The sequence below is a fragment of the Petromyzon marinus genome, chromosome 21 (genome assembly GCF_048934315.1).
Source record: "Petromyzon marinus isolate PM22_M1 ecotype Great Lakes invasive population chromosome 21, UKy_Petmar_22M1.pri1.0, whole genome shotgun sequence".
Classification (NCBI taxonomy): Eukaryota; Metazoa; Chordata; class Hyperoartia; order Petromyzontiformes; family Petromyzontidae; genus Petromyzon; species Petromyzon marinus.
The window spans coordinates 13432552-13454067 of NC_133687.1; the positions used below are offsets into that span (position 1 = coordinate 13432552).

At 47.7% G+C, this 21516-nt stretch overlaps 1 protein-coding gene across 3 annotated transcripts in view; it reads left to right on the top strand.

Annotated features, from left to right (window-relative positions):
• Positions 1-21180, top strand: part of LOC116944599 (uncharacterized) — a 46039-nt gene extending 24859 nt beyond the window's left edge. For all 3 annotated transcript variants that reach the window (XM_032958305.2, XM_032958304.2, XM_076068614.1), the window contains 12 exons: positions 6250-6948; positions 8531-8634; positions 9746-9848; positions 11029-11103; positions 12099-12185; positions 12643-12799; positions 13437-13485; positions 15831-15920; positions 16094-16269; positions 18508-18626; positions 19394-19500; positions 19886-21180. In XM_032958305.2, the coding sequence (XP_032814196.2) occupies positions 6250-6948; positions 8531-8634; positions 9746-9848; positions 11029-11103; positions 12099-12185; positions 12643-12799; positions 13437-13485; positions 15831-15920; positions 16094-16269; positions 18508-18626; positions 19394-19500; positions 19886-19976 (1857 nt within the window). In that variant the 3' untranslated portion in view covers positions 19977-21180. The remainder of the gene's footprint in view (positions 1-6249; positions 6949-8530; positions 8635-9745; positions 9849-11028; positions 11104-12098; positions 12186-12642; positions 12800-13436; positions 13486-15830; positions 15921-16093; positions 16270-18507; positions 18627-19393; positions 19501-19885) is intronic.
• Positions 21181-21516: the final 336 nt, after the last annotated feature.

The following is a 21516-nucleotide window of genomic DNA, read 5'->3' on the forward strand; positions in this document are numbered from 1 at the left end:
AGTTCAGTGGACTTTACCTGGTAAAATATAAATAGTTTTAGTGTAATAGTTTAATGTGTTTGCATGGTCATGTTGTGTCTTACTCGAACAGATGGTTAAGGATCCATTGTCCAAAGGGGGTGGTTGTCTCTCCTTGGGTTGGGGGCGTGGCGGGTGAGGGGCCAGCCGTGTGTCTAGTCTCACCCCAGAGTGCTGTCCATCTCTAGATTTTCTACCCAGAGTGATGTATATCTATAGCCATGGGGGGCTGCCATGAGCCTCTACCCATGGAGCCGTGCTTTTCTACCCAGGGTGCTCTGTGCGTTTTTACCCAGAATGCCGTGTCCAACCGTGCAGCATGATCTTGTTTAAAGCGAAGGCTACAAAAACTCATAATCGATATTAGGCAAACCTCAAAGAAATGTCAAACACTACACAGTGACGATAATGATCTCCACCATCATAAGCGCCACTATACATTTATATCTCCGTCATCTTTAGGACCATTATTATGTAAAATCTTGACTTACAGCTTGCGTGACTGCAGGAATTCATATTCTTTGGGTCTTTCGGTAAAGCGACGTAAATAGAAAAATAATAAAAATATCACGAACTATATCTATATTTTCTCCTGCCTCGGTAGCTCTCCCGATATCTTTTTTCATCTGATGACGATTGCTTGTGATTGAAACGTCGTTATATTTGTATTATTTTCTATCTACGTGGCTTTACCGAAAGACCCAAAGAACATCATGTTATGTTGTTAAAATTTAAAAGGGAGGCTGAGCCTTGAGCAGTGAGCGGGCTGAGCCCCCCTTGCAGCCCCAAAGATGCTACGGGGCTGTTGTGAGTGTCTCAGGGTGCCGTGCGTCTCGTATCTCGACACAGAGGGCCTTGTGTCTGCCAAGCAGGCCTTATTGTAATCGTTGAGGGCATCCGTGTGTCTATTTTCCGGACCAAATGAAACCTAACGTCTGGGCTGTTTGATGCTAGAAGACCTCGCGTATCGCCTCCCACACCCGCACGCATGCCACCCACATTGATTTTTGGCAAGCTCATGCATATTCTGAAGTTGTCCCATGCAACACGCAAATAGCAACAGGCGTTTTGCCAAACAACCCGAATTAGATCTGGCAATCGCTCTGTGCTTGTGCGTGCGTACGTATGCACACACACGCCCCACCACACGTACACACAGAAATAAGAGCACATACGCATTTTGCCACAAGTACACAGTACTTAGTCATACACCCGCACAGCGATAGGCATGCACAGTCACAAGTAGACACGCGAGTACTCTAGTCACATACACACTCAGAGCCATGTACACACAGCTACAAGTCCACACATACTCTCCCGCAAGTAGACACACACAAGTTGACACAAATACAATCAAAACCACATGCACTTGCACACAACCACACATACTCACATATGTACACAAGCACACATCAATGTACACACACTTTTCAATACGTATACATGCACAGAGCTGATTGAATGTAGGTGCAACTGGAGCTAGCTGGAAACTACACGTGCACATACTTGCACGCACGCACACAACTAGACATATGCATAGTCACAAACACAAAGATACAACCACCCACATGCACATGTGCATACACAAAGACACAGACACGTACACACAAATCACACGCACACAGGCACATAGAGACCCAATATGCAGACATAGCCACATGCCATCACACACATGCACACATAGCCACTTGTACAAACATACAATGGCACATACACATCTCTTGAACACAACCACACATGTACATAGAGATACACTTATGGCCATACACTTAAAGATACTTACACAAAAGCAATTGAACGGGCACGCACATATCCACCGAAACAGGCACATACACACGCAGTTATACACAATCACACAGCCACGTGTACAGACATGCAATCACACACGTGCACACCCAATGACAAGAATCACAAACAAATCACACACAAATACACTCACTTCCAAATACATGCATGCACAGCTACCCACACGCACATACAGCTACACACCTAAGACCACAAAACTTACAAAACGCAAAGACAAAGATCCCCCACATAGCCTACATAGGCTGTTGGGGCACTCACTTACAGACAGACACGCTCGCGCGCACGCGCACGCACACGCGCAGGCACACACGCATGGACACACAGCCAAGGGACGTAAGCTCACTCGTGAACCAAAATGGATCGGTGCTTGAGATAAGATTAACTGTGATGCCATTTCATCTGAATTTCAATCTTTCCAGAGCAGCGTCAATGAGTGTCGGCAGCGATCGGTCGTGCGCTTCACGTGGGGAAAGGCAGCTCGTCCGCACTTCAAATAACCGCGTTTCACGATAAGTGATTCTCCCCTCCTTCGCTTTTGGTTTTATAGCTGTGAGCGTGTCGGTGCCGCCGTGTTGGTGCTGTGGCAGCGCAGTTACGTAACTCCGTGGGCTCTGCTTTGTGTGTTCGTGGTTGCGGTTGGTACGACTTGTGCTTGAAACTTCATAGGCTTAACAAAAAAAATGCAAGGAATGTACTTTTAAATGATTTTAGTGTGTTTTTTTACTTTTCTGTCAAAGGGACACGTCAGGTTTGTGTTTAGAAAATTGAGAATTTATGCGCTTGGCACGCGGAGTGGATTTATTAGTCAAATAGCGGAGTGTGAGGTCCCGGGAGGTGGGAGTGGGGGAATTTAAAAATTAACTCTTGAACTCGTTTCTTTTCTTGTAAATATTATACTATGAACATATGCTGCATTCATTTGTGTGTTTTCTTTGAAGCTACGCTTCAAATAATTTGCTGTACCTTTGCTTAAGCAAAGCCCACTGGTCGTGGTGAAGGATTTTTAATGCGGGTGTGTGGAGAGTTCTGGTGTTTTCACACCAGATGAAACCACAGCGACTAGCCGGCTATGAAATGAAAGATTGAATAACATGCAGGCAGATTGTCACACAGGTTAAGGCGGCTTTTGTACATGGAAAAGGCGGTCTCAGTCAAAGTTTTCCCCAACTCTGCGGCCCCTTGCTTCAAACTTTAATTAAAATCTTCACGCGCGCCAGTAACTGATACTTGGTGTCACTGTCCGTGTTCTTGTCATTGATATTTGTGCCTCGAAAGGATGTGTGGAGTATTTTTTACATAATTTGATGTAATGGTGGTCGGTAGCAGCGCCTTACAGACTCGTCAAAAGGTTGAGGTTTTAGGTAGATTTGCTTTTTTAGAAAAGTTGTGCAATGGTAATTTGTGAACCCGGCATTCATTAGTGTAATTTGACCGTTGTTCCTTTAATAGTGCCTCGTCTTGACCTAGATAGATGACCTTTATTTATAACTAAGAGCCCATTGAGACCACGAGTCTCTTTAACCTGACTTCACATTAAGCGTCTCCGAGGATCTCGGCTCCATTTTCACTGCGTGTAAACAAAGTTAACGTTCGATTTGCCTCTCCTAGCTTCAGCCGTCTTGTCACTGTAACTTCAATAATTATTTTCAACAAAAAAATACTTTCGCCAGCGAAGCGTGCGAGATGCGTGAGGGCCGCTCTGTGGTCAGCCCTGACTGGAGGGCGGCCGCGCTAAAGAGGTCTGAGGTCGTGACCCAACAGCCCCGAGTGCTGGCGTCCGACCGGTTCAGGGTCGGCGGGTCGGGGGTGAACGGCGCGTTTTGGGTGGGCGAGACGGCCCTGGGCAGGTCGGAGGTTGCCGACCTCGGGCCAGGGTTGAGCGCGGCGGTGGGAGGAGTGAGGGCGATTAGGGGGCCGGGCAGGGCGGAGGAGACGGTGCAGGGGGTACGGTCACTCAGGCAGGACCCCGACTTGAGGGGGGAGCTGGCTACGCTGGCGAGGGGCTGCGATTTCGTTCTACCGTCCAGGATCAAGGGTCGCCTCAAAGTCAACTACCAACGTCGCAGCCCCGAGGTGCGTCCATCTCACCCCACACATACCCACGGCCGTGGTGGGGGTAGTGTTTTAACCCCATAAAATATTGACCTTGGGGTCATAACACTATGGATTATCCGGGTTATAAGACTTTCCGGAGAGGAAGACTCATCACAAAACTTGTGCCCCGTGTTAATACAATTACACAAATATGAGTGCACACACATGCACCAACCGGATTACAATGCGCACCCCCAACTTTTGCTTTATATTATGGGGGGGAAAAAGTGCACCTTATAACCCGGAGGCATATATTATTTAGACCCCAGAGTAAATAAACGATAACTGATCGCACGGGGGTATGAATACTATATAGGGTTACAGTTACGGTTTGGGTGTCCACCCAAGGTTTCTAACAACCTTGTTCAAATTAGCCTTTGTCTATTTAAAGGTACAATACTAATAGGCTAACTCTCAACATCATTACAGCTATGAGAATAGGAGAATGATCCAAAGTGACTGTAATGTTAAACTACCATGGGAGGGGAAGTGAATGATATGCAGTATGTTGACCCCAGGTTCAGAATTCTATGGGGGTCAATATATTAATTCACAGTGGTCCTTAATAGGCACTCTCTAATACGCTTGTTAGTTGACAGTAGAATTTTCAATAATTGTATTCAGAATCTCTTCGATTACAAAAGTCACAGAATCGATGATAGAATCCGGTTCAGTTGTAGTAACAACCGAACCGATTGGCACACTCGCGCGCAAACGTTCAAATCGCACTGCATGTTATAACGTCATAAGGCACTAGTGGCAGGGCTCACCATTGACCTCGTGGTACATTCCAACAGACTCGCCCACACACACACACAGGGCTGGACTTTTCAATCAACATTTCAATATGGTCGGCAAACTAATAGCTAGTCAATAAAAAAACGATTAATTGCGTGCGATTATCAAAAAATGCTCGACAAACAACCCTAATTGCGCTGGCACTCGCACTTTAAGGCATTGGAAGGTTGCTGTGTGCATAAATGTATCATAGAGATGGGTTGTTTATTATTCTAGTAAACCATTACCCGACCAATTATGGCTTCGATTACTCGACTCATTGGACAGCATGAAAATATTTTTTTGGGGGGGGGTGGGGGGGAAATTGTCACTTCTGTCACCACATGTGGCACTAGACAGGAGGTGGTGGGCAGAGTTTTGTGACGTCATCATAATCATCAGCCACGTCACGCTAGGTGTGTCTCGTAGGAGGTTTCCTGCCTTCGGGGGGGCAGGATGCATGGCCAGTCGACATTTCTAAAGGGGCCCGAGTAATCTGCTGCAAAAACAGAACTCATTGCTAATTTTGGTCGATTCACCAAGAAACAGAGCCCAGCTATAAGTGCGTTAGCCATATACCGATTCCCCCCCCCAACCCTGCTAGCGATTCGATTAATTGTCACGATTTGGGGTGATGATTCTGTTGGATTTTGTTTGGTAGTCTCGTTTTTAGCATCTCTTGTTTGTAATGCTTCTCTTAATTTCTTTACATTTCGTGTGTGCAGTTGACGCACGCACGACTCGTTGCGTGTGTCACGAGTACGAGAATAAATTTGAATCAATGCTCAGTAACGTGCCCATCACGACCGTCTGCTGATGAGTCAAAACTTGTGAAGTGCATGTGTCTCGCTCCTCAAATGAGTGTGGGGCAGCATACCATCTCTGTAGCCCCATGCCAGCAGTGGAAATTCCACAGTCCTCTGGTGGGGGTTGGTTTTTCCACAAAGTGGTACTCAATTTATTTATAGAACGGGAGGGATTATGATGATGGTCATGATGATTGGCTGGGTTGATCCTTGTCCTGGGTTTTAACGGGAAACTTTTTGCATGTTCCACGTTCGTATGATGGGGGCTGGTGTTTCCACAACCTGTTCCTACTAATTTTAGTGAACCAGAGGGATGATGATGATGATAATAGGTTGAGTTGAAGCTTGACTTGGGTTCGAAATTACAAGTTTTTCCTTTGTGAGAAGAGCTAACTTAACATGGCGACACCCGGCCGGTTTGATCAATGCAGGATTTTTCAAACGTTATTCCTTTGCAACTCACCATGGCTAGTCTTTCCACCTTTACAAAACTCAGCTGTAACACGTTGCACAGGCCTGATGATTGCTAAACAGCGCTCTCTGCGTCTCGTGAGACTCCAATTATAAATATGGAGATGACAGCGATGACGATATAATGCTATGACGACAATAGTGGTTATGAGGAGGATAAAAATTATACGATGAAAACGTTTTGATTGTAATGATGACTACAACGATTATATGATGATAATGATGGCAACAGCGATTACAGTGATGTTGATGTATGCGTATCTCTGAATTCCCTCAGGCGCAGGACACACGAGAGGAGTCAAAACCCAAACCGGTCCTGCACAATCACCTCCCGCATGCTCCGGATCCTGACCCACACCCTCCGAGCTCCCGGATTCACAGCCTCAGCTCTTTCAAAAGCTCTGGGGAATCCGTTCCTCACTCTCCAGTCTCCTCGACGCGCAAGTCCCCAGCTCCAGCGCTGCGAGGATGGAACTCGCGAGGGCCGATGCCACAGAGCGTACTCATCTCCGAACCCACGCCACCTCCGCCGCCGCCACCACCACTACCATCTGCAGTGGTTCAAAACAGTCCGGATCCAGATTTGCAAATTCCGATCGCCTTTGCACAAGTCCCCGAGCTGGCGAGTCCAGGCCGGGAGGGAGTGGAGGAGCAGGGAGGTGCTGCCGGCGCCGTTGTTGTGATCTCATCCACTGTGCCCCCGGCACCGGATTCAAACACTCTCCGTCCCGGTTACGAAACCCGGAATGTGGAATCTGGAGTTTTGCTTCATGATGGGGAGTCCGCTGTGGGTTTCCATGCGAGCTTGCTGTCAAGTGACGATGATGTCGGCAAAGGCGAAAGATTTGGAAAAGGAGGTGGCGGTGGAGCTAGCAGTGATGAGGATCTGAGTGGGGTGATGATTGCTTTGAAGGAGGTCTTCGGAGCTCTGCCTGATGGGAGAGCCTATCTGGATAACATGACGGATGTCACAAAGGTGCGCTGACGGGCCGATGTGTTCTATTTGTGTATGTCCATACATGTTATCGCATGTCTTTGTTTTTTGTACATCGTTGTCGCTATCTACTGCACTTTTTTATATTAAAATTGGGCCTGGAAGGATGTGTATAGTGAGTTTTGGAGTGGGCACTTTGTGTCCATGTGTGTCTGTGTTTCATTTTATATCGGGAGCGGTAGTATCGCAGTTAGTGTGCTGTGCTGCGAACTTGGCGATCCGAGTTTGATTCCTGCTCACGGCCAACACCAGTGACGATTATCTGAACCGGTCCTCGGGCTCCCCTAGGTCGACTCAATCTCAAAATGAGTACCTGGTATGGTGTGTAAACATCACCACTGGACAGACAAAGGCAGCCAGATGTGAAGTTGGCCTCCCACTGCCTCGTGTGCCGTGCCGGCCTTCATAGGTGCTCGCTAACAGTACTTGCCCCATCAGTTTGTTCAGGTTATACGGGGGATCTTTGTAATTAACTGTATATGTGACAGTCTGGGTATTATTGTGTTTGTGTATGTCCGTATGTGTCGGGCAGATATCTGTGCATTACTATGTGTGTGTCTTTGTGTGTGCATGTCCGTACGTACCAGTGTATGTCTGTTTACCATTCAACCACTGATTGATTTTATCGCCCTTCGTGGACTTGAGAAGGGCGTTACAGAGCCTGAGACCAGGCAAGGGGCTAAGCAGATATGACCTTACAAATGAACTGCTGAGGGGGGTAGCGTGTATGTGTGCAGGCTGCCCTTTGTGACATTACAGCCATCTGGTCCACAGGATGGGTTACACAATACTGGAAGGATCAGAATCAGAATCTTTGTTTATCTGTATTGCTTAGGCTTGGTTGTCCCCATTTTTAAGAAGGGGGACTGCACTGATTGCAACAATTCCTGCAGCATCTGCCCTACTCAGTGTCCCGGGAGAGGTCCTGGTAGGGATTATTCAAAATCGCTGCCACTTAGTAGCGGACGGCGATTGTTGCCTGTTTACATTTGTCTGTATGTGTTAGCGTATTTCCATGAATGTCCATTTATGTGTTTATTGTGTATCTGTATTTGTGTGTCCGAGCATGTCATTGCATGTCTGTGCATGACTGTGTGTGCCAGTGTGTTTGTTTATATCCATACATGTCAGTGTGGGTTTATGCGTGTCTGTGTGTGTTTCTGTGTGCTTTTGGAAAACGTGATTTGATCATGAAAAGCAAGATACCAATGTGCCTAAAGACACTGCACATTACTTGTTATGCCGAAAAATCTGCAAAGAATCATGGAGAGACTCATGTCGGCAATTCAATAGAGAGAAAGATGAATGCATGAATATGAGAGCACAAATCAGAGACATGTTGACAACTGCTAAAAAGAAATGTGGTCTTGGGTAGGTCACATGGCTAGAAGGTTTGACGATGGCTGACGAACGAGACTAGCAATGGAATGGCATCCATGCGCAAGAGCAAGCGGGATTATAGTGTCACAAGACCTTGCAGGATGGCAACGGCATGGGGAGGCCTCCATCTAGCAGTGGATGGACCCTGGCTGACGTGCTTTCCCTGTTGTGACGAGGTGTGCAGGCGTGCAGGTGCTGCCCCTACTGGAGAGTTGCCCTCTTTCTCGCCGCCCATGGGGAGGAGACTGGATTCGTTACCATGGAAACCTTCACCCTGACCTGGTTACGGTGAGGGCTGCTCAACTTCCCAGCATGCACTGGGCTCAAACAGGGTCTCGCCTTCCCAAAATTCACCACAATGAATGAAGACTCACATACCCAGCATGCACTAGGCATAACAAGGGCTGCTAAAGATCCGGTGATGTCATTCGGAAAAAGTCGGCCATTGTGTGCCGGTGTCATGGTCTAATTAAATAAATTACCTGAAAACTACTCAATTGAGATTACACACAGCACCAACATTGCTTCCAACTGGCACACTATACAGTATCAGTTAAATTTAGTGACTTCACAATAGCCCTGTGCCATAAGAATGGCGCAAATACCAAATATAAATTATTATGTGCCACGCTTAAGACAATTACAAGTATGCACATGAGTACAATCATGTGCACAAGCAAGCGATATTGCGATGTTGACAAAACAAGTGTATATGCGAAAGTGTGAGAGCGCAAACGAGTGAGAAGAAATGTGTGTATGGGCGTGTGTATGAATGACCAAGTGAGCGTCCATCCTCGCCACATTGTCCACCATAAGGTGACGAGTGTATTTTTGTGTACGGGTTTGTGTTCAAGTGTGAGCGTGGTAGTGAGTTAGTAAGTGGTTGAGTGTGTATGAGTGAGTCGTTGAGTGTGTGCATGAGTGCGTGTGTGTGAACGTGTGCGTGAGTACGTGTGCGATTGTGTGAGTGTGGGAAGCGATAGTGTAGCGGTTAGCGCTTTGTGCTAATCGAGTTCGATACCTGCTCACGGCCAACAACAGTGACGATTATATGAATCGGTCATGGACCTCCCCTAGGTCGACTCAGCCTCAAATGAGTACCTCGTGTGGTGTGTAAACATCACAGCTGGGGAGACAAAGTCGGCCGGGCGTGGTGTTGGCCATCCACCACCTCGTGTGCCATGCCAGCCTTCAAAAGTGCTCGCTAACAGCACTTGCCCCAAAAGTCTGTTTAAGGCGGTACGGGGGATCCTTGTCTTTGTGTGTGTATGAGTGATTGCGTGTGTAAGCGACTGATTGAGCCGAGCATGTGTGTGTGTGCGTATGAGTTAGCGATTGTACGTGTCTATTTGAGTGAGTGAGCGAGCGAGCGAGCCTTACCACAACTTGTCCACCACAGGGTGACGAGAGCGAGTGAGGATGACGCGGCGAGGTTCGTGTCGCTCCTGGCTCGGCCCGGGGTGGCTGGACTCACCCAGGAAGACTTCATCCCCCTTGTGCAGGTGTGGAAGCGGATAACACAGAGCTACATCTGAGATCTATTCAAATGACGTGTGGTCCACACAGTAGGGGCGACATATTCAGAGTCACCTTGCTACCGAGAGTAACGCTCGTTGAAATTGTCACATTACGATCAAAACGATATTTTTTATTTTCCCAGCTGGCATTGAGCCAAATTAGGTATAGAGCCAAAATCACTGTGATGGGTTTTATTGTGCAGTCATTGATGACTGGGCTGAGACCATCAACTCTCTACACTTGAGAACCCGGTTTAAATATAGACTATAATTTAAACCGAGGGTCTCAACGGTGCTCGCTCAACGTTCTAACCTCTTGAGAAACCTGGCCACCTCTACAACTCAACTGGAGATGATGATGACCACGACGATGATGATGGCAGCAATGGTTGTATATGATATTTATGATGATGATGGGAATAGCTATTCAACATATAGTGATGCATCGATTCATACATTTAAACCGATTCTTATGCTCAGGATACATGCATTGAATCATGTGCATCAGAGCTGATTATGTACAGCATGTGCAAATTATATGCAAAATAATTTATACTCTTTGGTTCTTTCGGTAAAGTCACGTAGGTATAAAATAAAATAACTCACGACGTTTTGGGCGCAACACAAGTGTCCATCATCAGGTGGGAAAGCCTTGGTCTGCTGCTGAGGCAGACTGTTTTAAAAGGTTTGAAATGGGTGTAGCCCAAGGGTCATAAAGAAGTGGCCGGGGCTATTGATGTTAATGTGAGAAATTAGCATGTAACTGTAAGATAGGAAAGCGGCCTCCTCGAAATAATTAATGTTGCGTCTAAGTGCAACTTTATTTCCAAACACTTTACAGGGGTAAGATATTTTTTGTTGCTAAATTGACATGAAAACAAATGGGTCTTTAGTCTTAACTTGAACAAGGGCAAAGCCTGTATGAATTTCAAGAGGAAGTGAATTCCAGACAACAAGAGCAGAAACTGAGGAGCGACTTGGAACAAAGGTTGACTGTGGGCTTTGTAAGAATTTAGCAAATGTTACATTCACTCTCATTCAGGCTTTAAAACTGTACTAACGATGCAGAAAAAACCTAGTCCAAGATAACATCGTGTAAAACGACAGGAAAATCTCAACCCTGACTCGTGGTGATGATGATGATGAGTGCTTTCATGTATTCTAGGACATTGTGGACACTCATCCAGGGCTGGCGTTTCTAAAAGACGCTCCGGAGTTTCACTCGCGTTATATAACTACGGTAAGGCACACACGGGCTTGCACATGCACACAAAGATCCCCTGTGTAGCCTTTAACGGACTGTTGGGACAAGTGCTGTGAGCGGGCGCCTATGAAGGCCGACATGGCACACGAGGGGGTGATGTAGCCAGCATCACGCCCAACCACCTTTGTCTCCCCAATGCTGATGTTTATACACCGCACTGGCTACTCAATTAAGGCTGAGTACTAACTAAACTATACCATAATATTTTTAATATTACCAGGTAAGGGCCACTGAACTATAGAGCTCTTTTTCAGAAGTGACCTGGCCACAAATGATAGCTCAACGAAGTGGCATATCATGTGGAAATTTATAGCAGCCAAATACTTTAAATGCATGTTTTTTAAATGTGAAGGAAAGAACTGGAGGACCCAGAGAAAAATCCACGCAACCTTGGGGAGAACATGCAAACTACAAATATACTGGTGTCAGGGTTGTTAACATCTCGCCACTGAGTCGACCTAGCTGAGGGCCAGGACCAATTCAGATAATTGTCACCGATGTTGGTTGTGAGCGAGTTCGTAGCGGAATGCGCTAACCACTGCACTGCCACTCCCCACACATGCACACGTACACACAAAAAAGAATAACAGCTGCCACTCTCCACTAAGTGTTGGTGACACCACCACAGCACCTGTGCAAGCTAAGAGCACTTGGAATGCTGAAGACTCAAGAGCAACAGGTCACAGGACACACCCAGATGTTATGGGTTAACTGACCAGGGTGACTGATACGCGCGCACACAGACACAGAGCCGAAACACTGTTTTTGTGGGTTTCCCTCGACATGCTTATGATTGTGTGTGTATGTATACATGTTTTTGTGATGATGTGTTTATACACTGCTGTTATCCGGGTGTGCATATATGCGTGTGTGCATGCGCGTGTGTGTGCGTGTATGCACCTGTAATCACGTGTGTTTACGTGCAGATATGTTTATGTGCGTGCGCACATGTTTGCATTCATTATCCCTAGGTTATCCAAAGAATATTTTACACAGTCAACCGATCGTGGAGTGGACGAATTACAGTTAACGAGCTCAGGAGAAGTAACTTCCTTCAAGTAAATAACATCACATTCATCATCACAATCATCATCACATTCATCATCACAATCATCATCACAATCATCATCACAATCATCATCACCTTCATCATCACAATCATCATCACATTCATCATCACATTCATCATCACAATCATCATCACATTCACCATAACTTCCACCAACTTTTACAACCACTATCATCATCTTTGTCAAAACAAGCATCACCATCACAACCTTTTTCAGTGCAACTGTCCCCATTATGATGTAAGGATGAATACATTAATTAATTAAAATTGATTGTTAAGCTTACAACATGCTGTGTTTTACAAGGGAACTGCTTCATCCGCCAGCTTGTTGCGTCGATTACCGGCGCGGCAAGTGGCCAGCAAATAGCTCGGCCCGATGTACTAACCTCACAGAATAATTTTTTTGTTCCTTCTGCCTCTACCGCCATGCTGCGTGACGTGGCTAGACGCTGGCGCTGGTGGCGGAAGAAGACGACATCAACCAGGTTACAGAATACTTTTCTTATGAGCATTTCTACGTCATCTACTGCAAGTTCTGGGAGCTGGACACCGACCACGACCTCTACATCAGTGCCAGCGACCTGGCACGGCATAGCGACGGAGGTAACGCATGCCTCGCTCATTTCAACTAGACACGTCCGATTAGCACGGTTGACTACGTATGGTGCGAAAGAAGTTCCAACATACATGCACGCATACATAGGGGGTTCATGATGGTCATGTCAAAGACACATTCAGACCCTGGGTTCAAATTCAGGTTTCAGATGCGTAGTGAATTGATGGTCTCAGCCCAGTCGCTCCTGACTACACGAAAAAATGCACCACCTCTGATTAGCACAGTTGGCTATGTACTGTGTGAAATAAGTTCAACATACATCACATACATCACATACATCACATTCAATTGAGTTCTGGACTTAATTTGTCACTGGTCTTGGGCAGTCGCTAGAAGGGATGTTGGCCCGGTGGTCAAGGCTTAATGATGTAATGTCAGCCAAAGGAGTGGGAACACGCCCGACAAAGAGTCCACAGTGTAGATGGTGCAATGAGATTGGCTCGTGTGCGGGTGCTGGGTGGATTATTGCATCAAGGGAGCGTAAGAGATGGTGACGGTTTGGAGGGAGGGGGGCTTCATCCAGCAGTGAAAAGATCTGCAAAAATGTGGCAAGTGTATCCAAATAAATAGGCGAGTACACACAGTACTACTAACGTGCATCTTAATTTGCATCTTCTATTTCAGCTATTTCCAGTTGCATGATTCACAGGATCTTCTCTGGGGCTGTTACACGGTAAGTGTAATCGTGAGTCTGCCTGAGTGTGTGTCTGACTATACCAAAACTTTCCCCATGGAAGGTTTTCCCATTGTGGATTTGACCATTTGCACAAAATGTATTGAGGTACAGTTCGCAATCGCGCCCTTGTCGCTCGACCATTCGCGATTTTGGCCGTGAGATTTCTGTACAGTACACATCGTAACGAGTTACTCTACAGGTACTCTAACGGCACTCTGCTCACAATAATGCTGCTGCAGAAGAATACACACGCCATCATCGTAATTGAAAATGTTTTGTTCTTTTTTTAAACTGCATATTTCCTGTACAGGTCATTAACATGTTTATTTTCAAATTTATGTGTTCAGGACTGTACACTACATTCTTTTTTTTAATTCTATACGTTGACTGTACAAACTATATTTAACACTGGGGAGAATTATAACCATATTTTACTTGAAAGAAAAACTTTCAAGTAGGTTAATCAAGGGTTACATAAAACAAAAGGAGGGGTGGGTGGTGTCTTATTACGAACCTGGAACCAAACCCTAGTTGTACCCACGTGCCTTTCCAGTTTGCTGATCGAGGATATGCCAACTGCGGATATTTTAAGGAACGTAACCCCCGCGATGGGGAAGGTTTTAGTGTGTCTTGAGTGTTGTATCTTTGGAAGTGTGGGACTTTATGTGTGTATATATCTGTACGTAACTGCTCAACACAGATGTCTTGGCGTGCGTTATCTGTGTCAGTTTGTGTTACGAATCTGTCTTTGTGTCTGTGTCTAGATGCACACAAATCAGGGGAGTAGTGGGTAGTGGTTAGCCCACCAAGCAACAAACCCAACCACCCGAGTTTATTTCCCAGCCAAGGATAACATCACCGTTAAGTGAAATCAGATCTGATTATGCGCCTCCCCTAAGTCAACGTGGTCTTAATTGGATACCTGATGTGGTGTGTAGACATTCGCACTGAGGAGATAGAGGCAGCTAGGCATGGTTCTGGCCACACCACCCCCTCATGTACCATGCCAGCTTTCATAGGTGCTTGCGAATAGCACCCACTTGTCCCAACAGTCTATGTAGGAAACACGGGGCATCTTTGTATTTATATGTATGTGTGTGTGTTCCAATGCTCCTGTATGACTAACAGTGAGCTGGCATTGTGTAGTGATGCCAGTTACCCTGGTCTGTTACTCCATAACGTCTGTGACTGTCCTGTAACATCCTGGCAGCGAGCCTCTCCAAACTACACCACTCTAAATATACGTATTTGTGTGCATGCATGTGTCTGTTTTAATCTTGTCTGTATACGAGTGTGTATGAGTGTTCATGTATGTGTAATGTAGCTCTCAGAGACACTATCTTGTTCAGTTATATGTATATTTATAATGAATAAAGTCCGACGATTCACTGATAATTAAACGAATAACCGCGAGTTGACTATATACAGCTGGGTAACTTCTGTGACTCTACGCGACTCTCCCCATGTAGTTGGCAGGCTACACAGGAGCAGACGTGTAGTAGTCACGGAGACAATATTAACTCTAGCCTTCCAAGACTACAAGGTGCCCGATCCAAGATGATGAAGACGATCCGCTCCAAGACGATGACCGTGATGACAGCTTCTTGGTTCCCCCACAGTAGCAGCCCAGAGCCCTGTTCCACGCCGGCTTTTAGCCACTCCTCGACCCGGCCACGCCCCTTTTCCCCGAACACTCTCTCACCTCATCTGGGCCCGTCTGTCCCTGTCTCAATTATTATTTACGACCACTTAGGTCCCGTGCTATCCTTACGCCTGCCCCCCGCGTCAATTAATAACCACGACCATGAGGAGCTGTGCTGTTCTTACATATGTGTTTGTGTGTATGAATGTGTGTATGAATGTGTGCATGCCTTGTTGGCCTTCTCTATCAGGTCTTCCCTGATAGAACTTAACCCCATGGAGTAGAAAGTTAAGGGTATACAACTGTTGTGTATGTGTATTTATGTATGCGCATGTTTATATACATGTAAACCTATGTATCGTGTGTATTGTTTTTGTCCACAGCTGTGTATGTTTGCATCTGCTGGACTTGAGAGATGCTCGCTAATAGCATTTGCGTCAACAGTCTGTTGAAGGCTACATGGGGGATCTTTGTCTTTTGTCTGTGTGTACAGATATATATGCATGCACGTGTCTGTATGTGCGGTGTTTAATCTTCACCACTGGGGAGACAAAAGCGGCAGGGCTTGTCGCTAGTCGTGTCCTACACGGACGCTCACTAACAGCACTCGCCCCAAAAGCCTGCATAGGCTTTACTGGGGATCTTTGTCTTTGCGTATAAGTATGCATGTGTGCGTGTGTGTGTATATATGTGCTATTAGTGGCTCCATGGCGCAGCAGGCCGGACGCATGAGCTATGCTGATTTCGTGTGGTTCCTGTTGTCGGAGGAGGACAAACGGACACCCACCAGGTACACGGACACACATGCGCATGGACGCACACGTCCACTATATGACGTGTACCCGTGGCACTCGGTCGCTCTTACCATCCCCCAAAACTCCCATCATGTGAACCCCTCGTCTCTTCCTCGCATCCCCCTCCCTCATTCCCTCCGCTCTCTCCTCCTCCTCTCGGCTCCCCCAGCATCGAGTACTGGTTTCGGTGCCTGGACTTGGATGGGGACGGCGTGCTGTCTCTCTACGAGCTCGAGCACTTCTACAGTGAGCAGGCGCAGCGCATGGAGGTCCTGGGCATCGAGCCGCTGCCCTTCTGCGACTGCGTCTGCCAGATGCTCGACCTCGTCAAGCCTGTTCGGCCAGGTGTTACGCTCGCTCACTCGCACGTGCGCACTCAATCGTTGCACCTGTATGCTTATTGGCTTGCTCACTGTCTCGGGCACTCGCTGAATCCTCTGTGCACGAGTGCACAATTACTCACTTGCTCCCTCACTTTTGCACTCACTAGCGCGTTCATAGCTCAAGAGCTCGGCGTCTGACGTACATTTCCCAGTAGACTCGCCCACTTGTTCACTCGTGCACACTCTAGTGTGCTCATGTGCACAGTAGCTTGCTTACTCACTGGTGCAATCATCTCTAATACGTTTGCACACAAACTGTTATGCTTTCCATCTCAACCACACTCGCTAGAACAACACCCGCCATTCGCCACAAAATGACAGTGATGTCACCACAGTGCCTGGGCCAGGCTAGGCGCACTTTGAGGCCACGTGAAGTGTCGATGGCTTGTTGACAGGTCATGGGATAAAGGTGCTATGAGTTGACTAAGATGACTGGCAGATACACCAGCTGTGCCTCCAACTGTACCAACTTGCTGCATTTTAGCCACCCAGCACTGCACTCACTAGTGCACTAGCTCACCCACACACTAGCACACCATCCCAGCTACACACTCACTAGCACACTATCCCAGCTACACACTCACTAGCACACTATCCCAGCTACACACTCACTAGTGCACTATCCCAGCTACACACTCACTAGTGCACTAGCTCACCCACACACTAGCACACTATCCCAGCTACACACTCACTAGCGCACTATCCCAGCTACACACTCACTAGCACACTATCCCAGCTACACACTCACTAGTGCACTATCCCAGCTACACACTCACTAGTGCACTTGCTCACCCACACACTTACTAGCACACTATCCCAGCTACACACTCACTAGCACACTATCCCAGCTACACACTCACTAGTGCACCATCCCAGCTACACACTTACTAGCGCACTATCCCAGCTACACACTCACTAGCACACCATCCCAGCTACACACTCACTAGCACACTATCCCAGCTACACACTCACTAGCGCACTATCCCAGCTACACACTCACTAGTGCACTAGCTCACCCACATACTCACTAGCACACTATCCCAGCTACACACTCACTAGTGCACTATCCCAGCTACACACTCACTAGTGCACTATCCCAGCTACACACTCACTAGCACACTATCCCAGCTACACACTCACTAGTGCACTATCCCAGCTACACACTCACTAGCGCACTATCCCAGCTACACACTCACTAGTGCACTATCCCAGCTACACACTCACTAGTGCACTTGCTCACCCACACACTTACTAGCACACTATCCCAGCTACACACTCACTAGCACACTATCCCAGCTACACACTCACTAGCACACTATCCCAGCTACACACTCACTAGCGCACTATCCCAGCTACACACTCACTAGCGCACTATCCCAGCTACACACTCACTAGTGCACTATCCCAGCTACACACTCACTAGCGCACTATCCCAGCTACACACTCACTAGCGCACTATCCCAGCTACACACTCACTAGTGCACTATCCCAGCTACACACTCACTAGTGCACTTGCTCACCCACACACTTACTAGCACACTATCCCAGCTACACACTCACTAGCACACTATCCCAGCTACACACTCACTAGCACACTATCCCAGCTACACACTCACTAGCGCACTATCCCAGCTACACACTCACTAGCGCACTATCCCAGCTACACACTCACTAGCGCACTATCCCAGCTACACACTCACTAGTGCACTATCCCAGCTACACACTCACTAGCGCACTATCTCAGCTACACACTCACTAGCACACTATCCCAGCTACACACTCAGTAGTGCACCATCCCAGCTACACACTTACTAGCACACTATCTCAGCTACACACTCACTAGTGCATTAGCTCACCCACACACATACTAGTGCACTAGCTCACCCACACATTAGCACACTATCCCAGCTACACACTCACTAGCACACTATCCCAGCTACACACTCACCAGTGCATTAGCTCACCCACACACTCACTAGCACACTATCCCAGCTACACACTCACTAGCACACCATCCCAGCTACACACTCACTAGTGTACCATCCCAGCTACACACTCACTAGCACACCATCCCAGCTACACACTCACTAGCGCACTATTTTACTCACACACACACTAATGCACTCTCACTTGCATACTCACGAGCCTATATCCACGCATGTTTGTGTGCGCGTGCGTGCACCTGCCTGCGTGTGTGCAGCGTGCGTGACGTTGGGAGACCTCAAACGTTGTAAAATGTCACACATTTTCCTGGACACATTCTTCAACCTGGAGAAATACCTCGACCGCGAGCAGAGAGAGCCGTTCGCCATCACCCGGGTACGTATATACACACACACACAAAGATCCCCCATGTAGCCTTTACCAGACTGTTGGGGCAAGGGCTGTTAGTGAGCACCGATGAAGGCAGGCACTGCACACGAAGGGATGGGTGGCCAACACCCTGCCCTGGACGCCTTGGTCTTCCCAAGTCGACCTTGGGAAAGCCCAGGACCGGTTTCAATATGCGCCACTGTTATTGGTCATGGGCGGGAATCGAACTCGAGTCACCGGGCTTGTAACGCAGTTCGCTAAAACCACTTCACGACTGCTCCCCCACGTACACACACACTGGCCAACAAGCGATTGTGAGAGGAGGAATGAGTGACCAAGGAAGTGTGCGAGTTTTGATCATGCGAGAGAGCTTGTGCATAAAAATGAGTGTGATTGAGTGAGAAGTCATGCAAGGTGAGTGATCGGATGAGTGAGAGAATGATGGAGTAAGAGTAATTGAGTGATCAAGAGGGTGAGCAGTTGAGACGGTGAGCGATCGAGCGAATGAGCGATCGAGATAATGATTGAGTTCGTGAGCGATCGAGTGAGAGCGAGGTTGAGTTAGTGAGCGAACGAGTGTATGAGTGCCATCGTGCTTGTACGAGAGATACGTGTGTGCACGCTGTGGCCGGCCTTAATAGGTGCTCGCTAAAATCTCTCGTCCCAACAGTGTTAGCGAGTGAGCATGCAGTTAGTGAGTGAGCATGCAGTTGAGTGAGCCAGCGATTAAGTTAGCCTTCGCCGTGTTGGCGTCCGTGCGTACGCGTGCGCAGGATTTGGATGGAGACGCACCCGAACTGTCCGACTGGGAGCGTTACGCCATGGAGGAGTACGAGATGCTGGTTGCCAAAGAGTCTGAGGCGGATCAGCTCACCAAGGGGTGCGGATGTTGCGTTTGCGACAGTGATGTCACTAAATTCGAGATCATCAGTGGTTGTGACGTTAGGAATTGTGATGTTAGTGGTTGCGACTATGTTGGGGTGCCATGGTGGCGAGATGTTAACTACCTCGCCTGGTATTCAGGCATTCATGGGTTTGATCCTGACCCCGACGCCTGTATATTTGGAGTCTGCATGTTCTCCTTGTGGTCGTGGTTTTTCCCTCCACATTAAAATTTTGGCTGCTAAAAAATGTCCACATAAGCCACATTGTTGAGCTATCATTTGTGGCCAGGTTATTTCTGAATAAGAACTATATATAGCTCAGTGGGCCTTACCTGGTAGTAAAAAAAAGTGATTATCCCCATTTTCAACAACCCCTTCCAGGACGTCCGACGAAGACATTGATGATGAAGACGACATCCTGGCGGCCGCGGAACTCGCCGGCGAAATTAACGCTCTCACCGCACAGAGCTGACGGTGACAAGAAACTCCCTCCTCCTCAATCCACGTCATTGCCACTCCACCAACATGCACTTATTTTTCCTACAACCCTCGACCACCAGCTTCCATGGCATTTGAGGGCAGGACAATCAGGGAATGCAATCCTCTCCAAGGATATCTGGGGGGAAGTGCCATCCCCTTGGTCAGTTTGAACCTTGAACCGTGTTCTGGCAGCATTTCTGCTCGGTCCACAGCTCATCGTAGTAGGTGAGGCTGAGGGCAAGGCTGAGAGCCTGGGCTATAATGCCCGGTTAATCTCGTGTAAGGCTAGAACAGCTCCAAGCATCGTTCCATCACAATCACAGCCCTTTGTGTAAGACGGATGAACGCGTGGGGGTGTGGAGAGGGGAGACCATACACAATCGTTCCTTCTGTCCATCCGTCGGGAGAAAGCTGGACACGTTTGACAGGCGCTATTGGCACAACGCGTGAATGGTTAAGCGTGATGCATTACACGCGTGAGGTATGTGTGTGTCTCAGTCCGTATGCGGTCTCTCGTACGCAAACTTGACCTGTGTATACACCCGCGTGCCGGTGTTGGAGCTGACAGTTCTGGAAACTCGTGTTTCCGGACTTTTGTATGTTACTGTTATGTTTTTTTCTAAATTATTTTAGTTTTTTTTTCCTCCCTATCGCCATTACGTCTTGAGATGAAGGGGGGAAAAAAACGTTTGTTTGGCAACTCTCGCCGAGAGCGGTGCAACATCTGGGGAGGATGGCTGCTGAAGATGACGTCGTGGGAACTACTTACGAACTACCGTGTAAGCTTTCGTGCTTGTTATCGTACAGCTCTCCCGCGTGTTTTGTGGTTGTGGCCCACGAGCCGTTCGACGTGCCGACGTTTTACGCTGGGAGCTCCTTCAGGAAGCGAATTCGGTTGTCGTTTCGAAATGAACGTGCGCAATTTGCAGTTGCAAATCGAGAGGCCGTCGTTGTTGGCAACTTTAATTCGGTTCCTGAAAAAGCGTCCAGATCTCAGTTCGTTCAATGCCCAACGACGTGCGGGAACAGCCAGAAAAAAAACACATGGGAGGGGCTATACATCTGAAGTCGGTCACTTCAGCTGCGTCGCATCCCCCACGCGAGTGGGCAGCACCACCTCATATACTATGCAAAGAGTGTTCGGCGCATGACAATCACAGCATCGGTCAATTTAAATAAACGATTTAAGAAAACCACCAGAGTGACGGGAAGATATCTGCGCAAGTGCCATCACTTTCACCCATGTTGATGTACGCTGCTGCAGGGCTATGCTGTGGGTATTGCAGTACAATCTGTGCTTGTGCTATACATATATGGCTCCACACAACAACAACCGCCATTCGCCACTAAGTGGCGGTGACATCACCACGACGCTTGTGCCAGGCCATGTGCACCTTGAGGCCACGTGAAGTGTCGAACGCCCACGGGCAGACCCAGGTGCCACGGGGGTCACGGGGCAGACCCAGGTGCCACGGGTCGACTGACTGAGATGACTGGCTGGTGCACCACCTGTGCCCCCTACTGTGCCAACC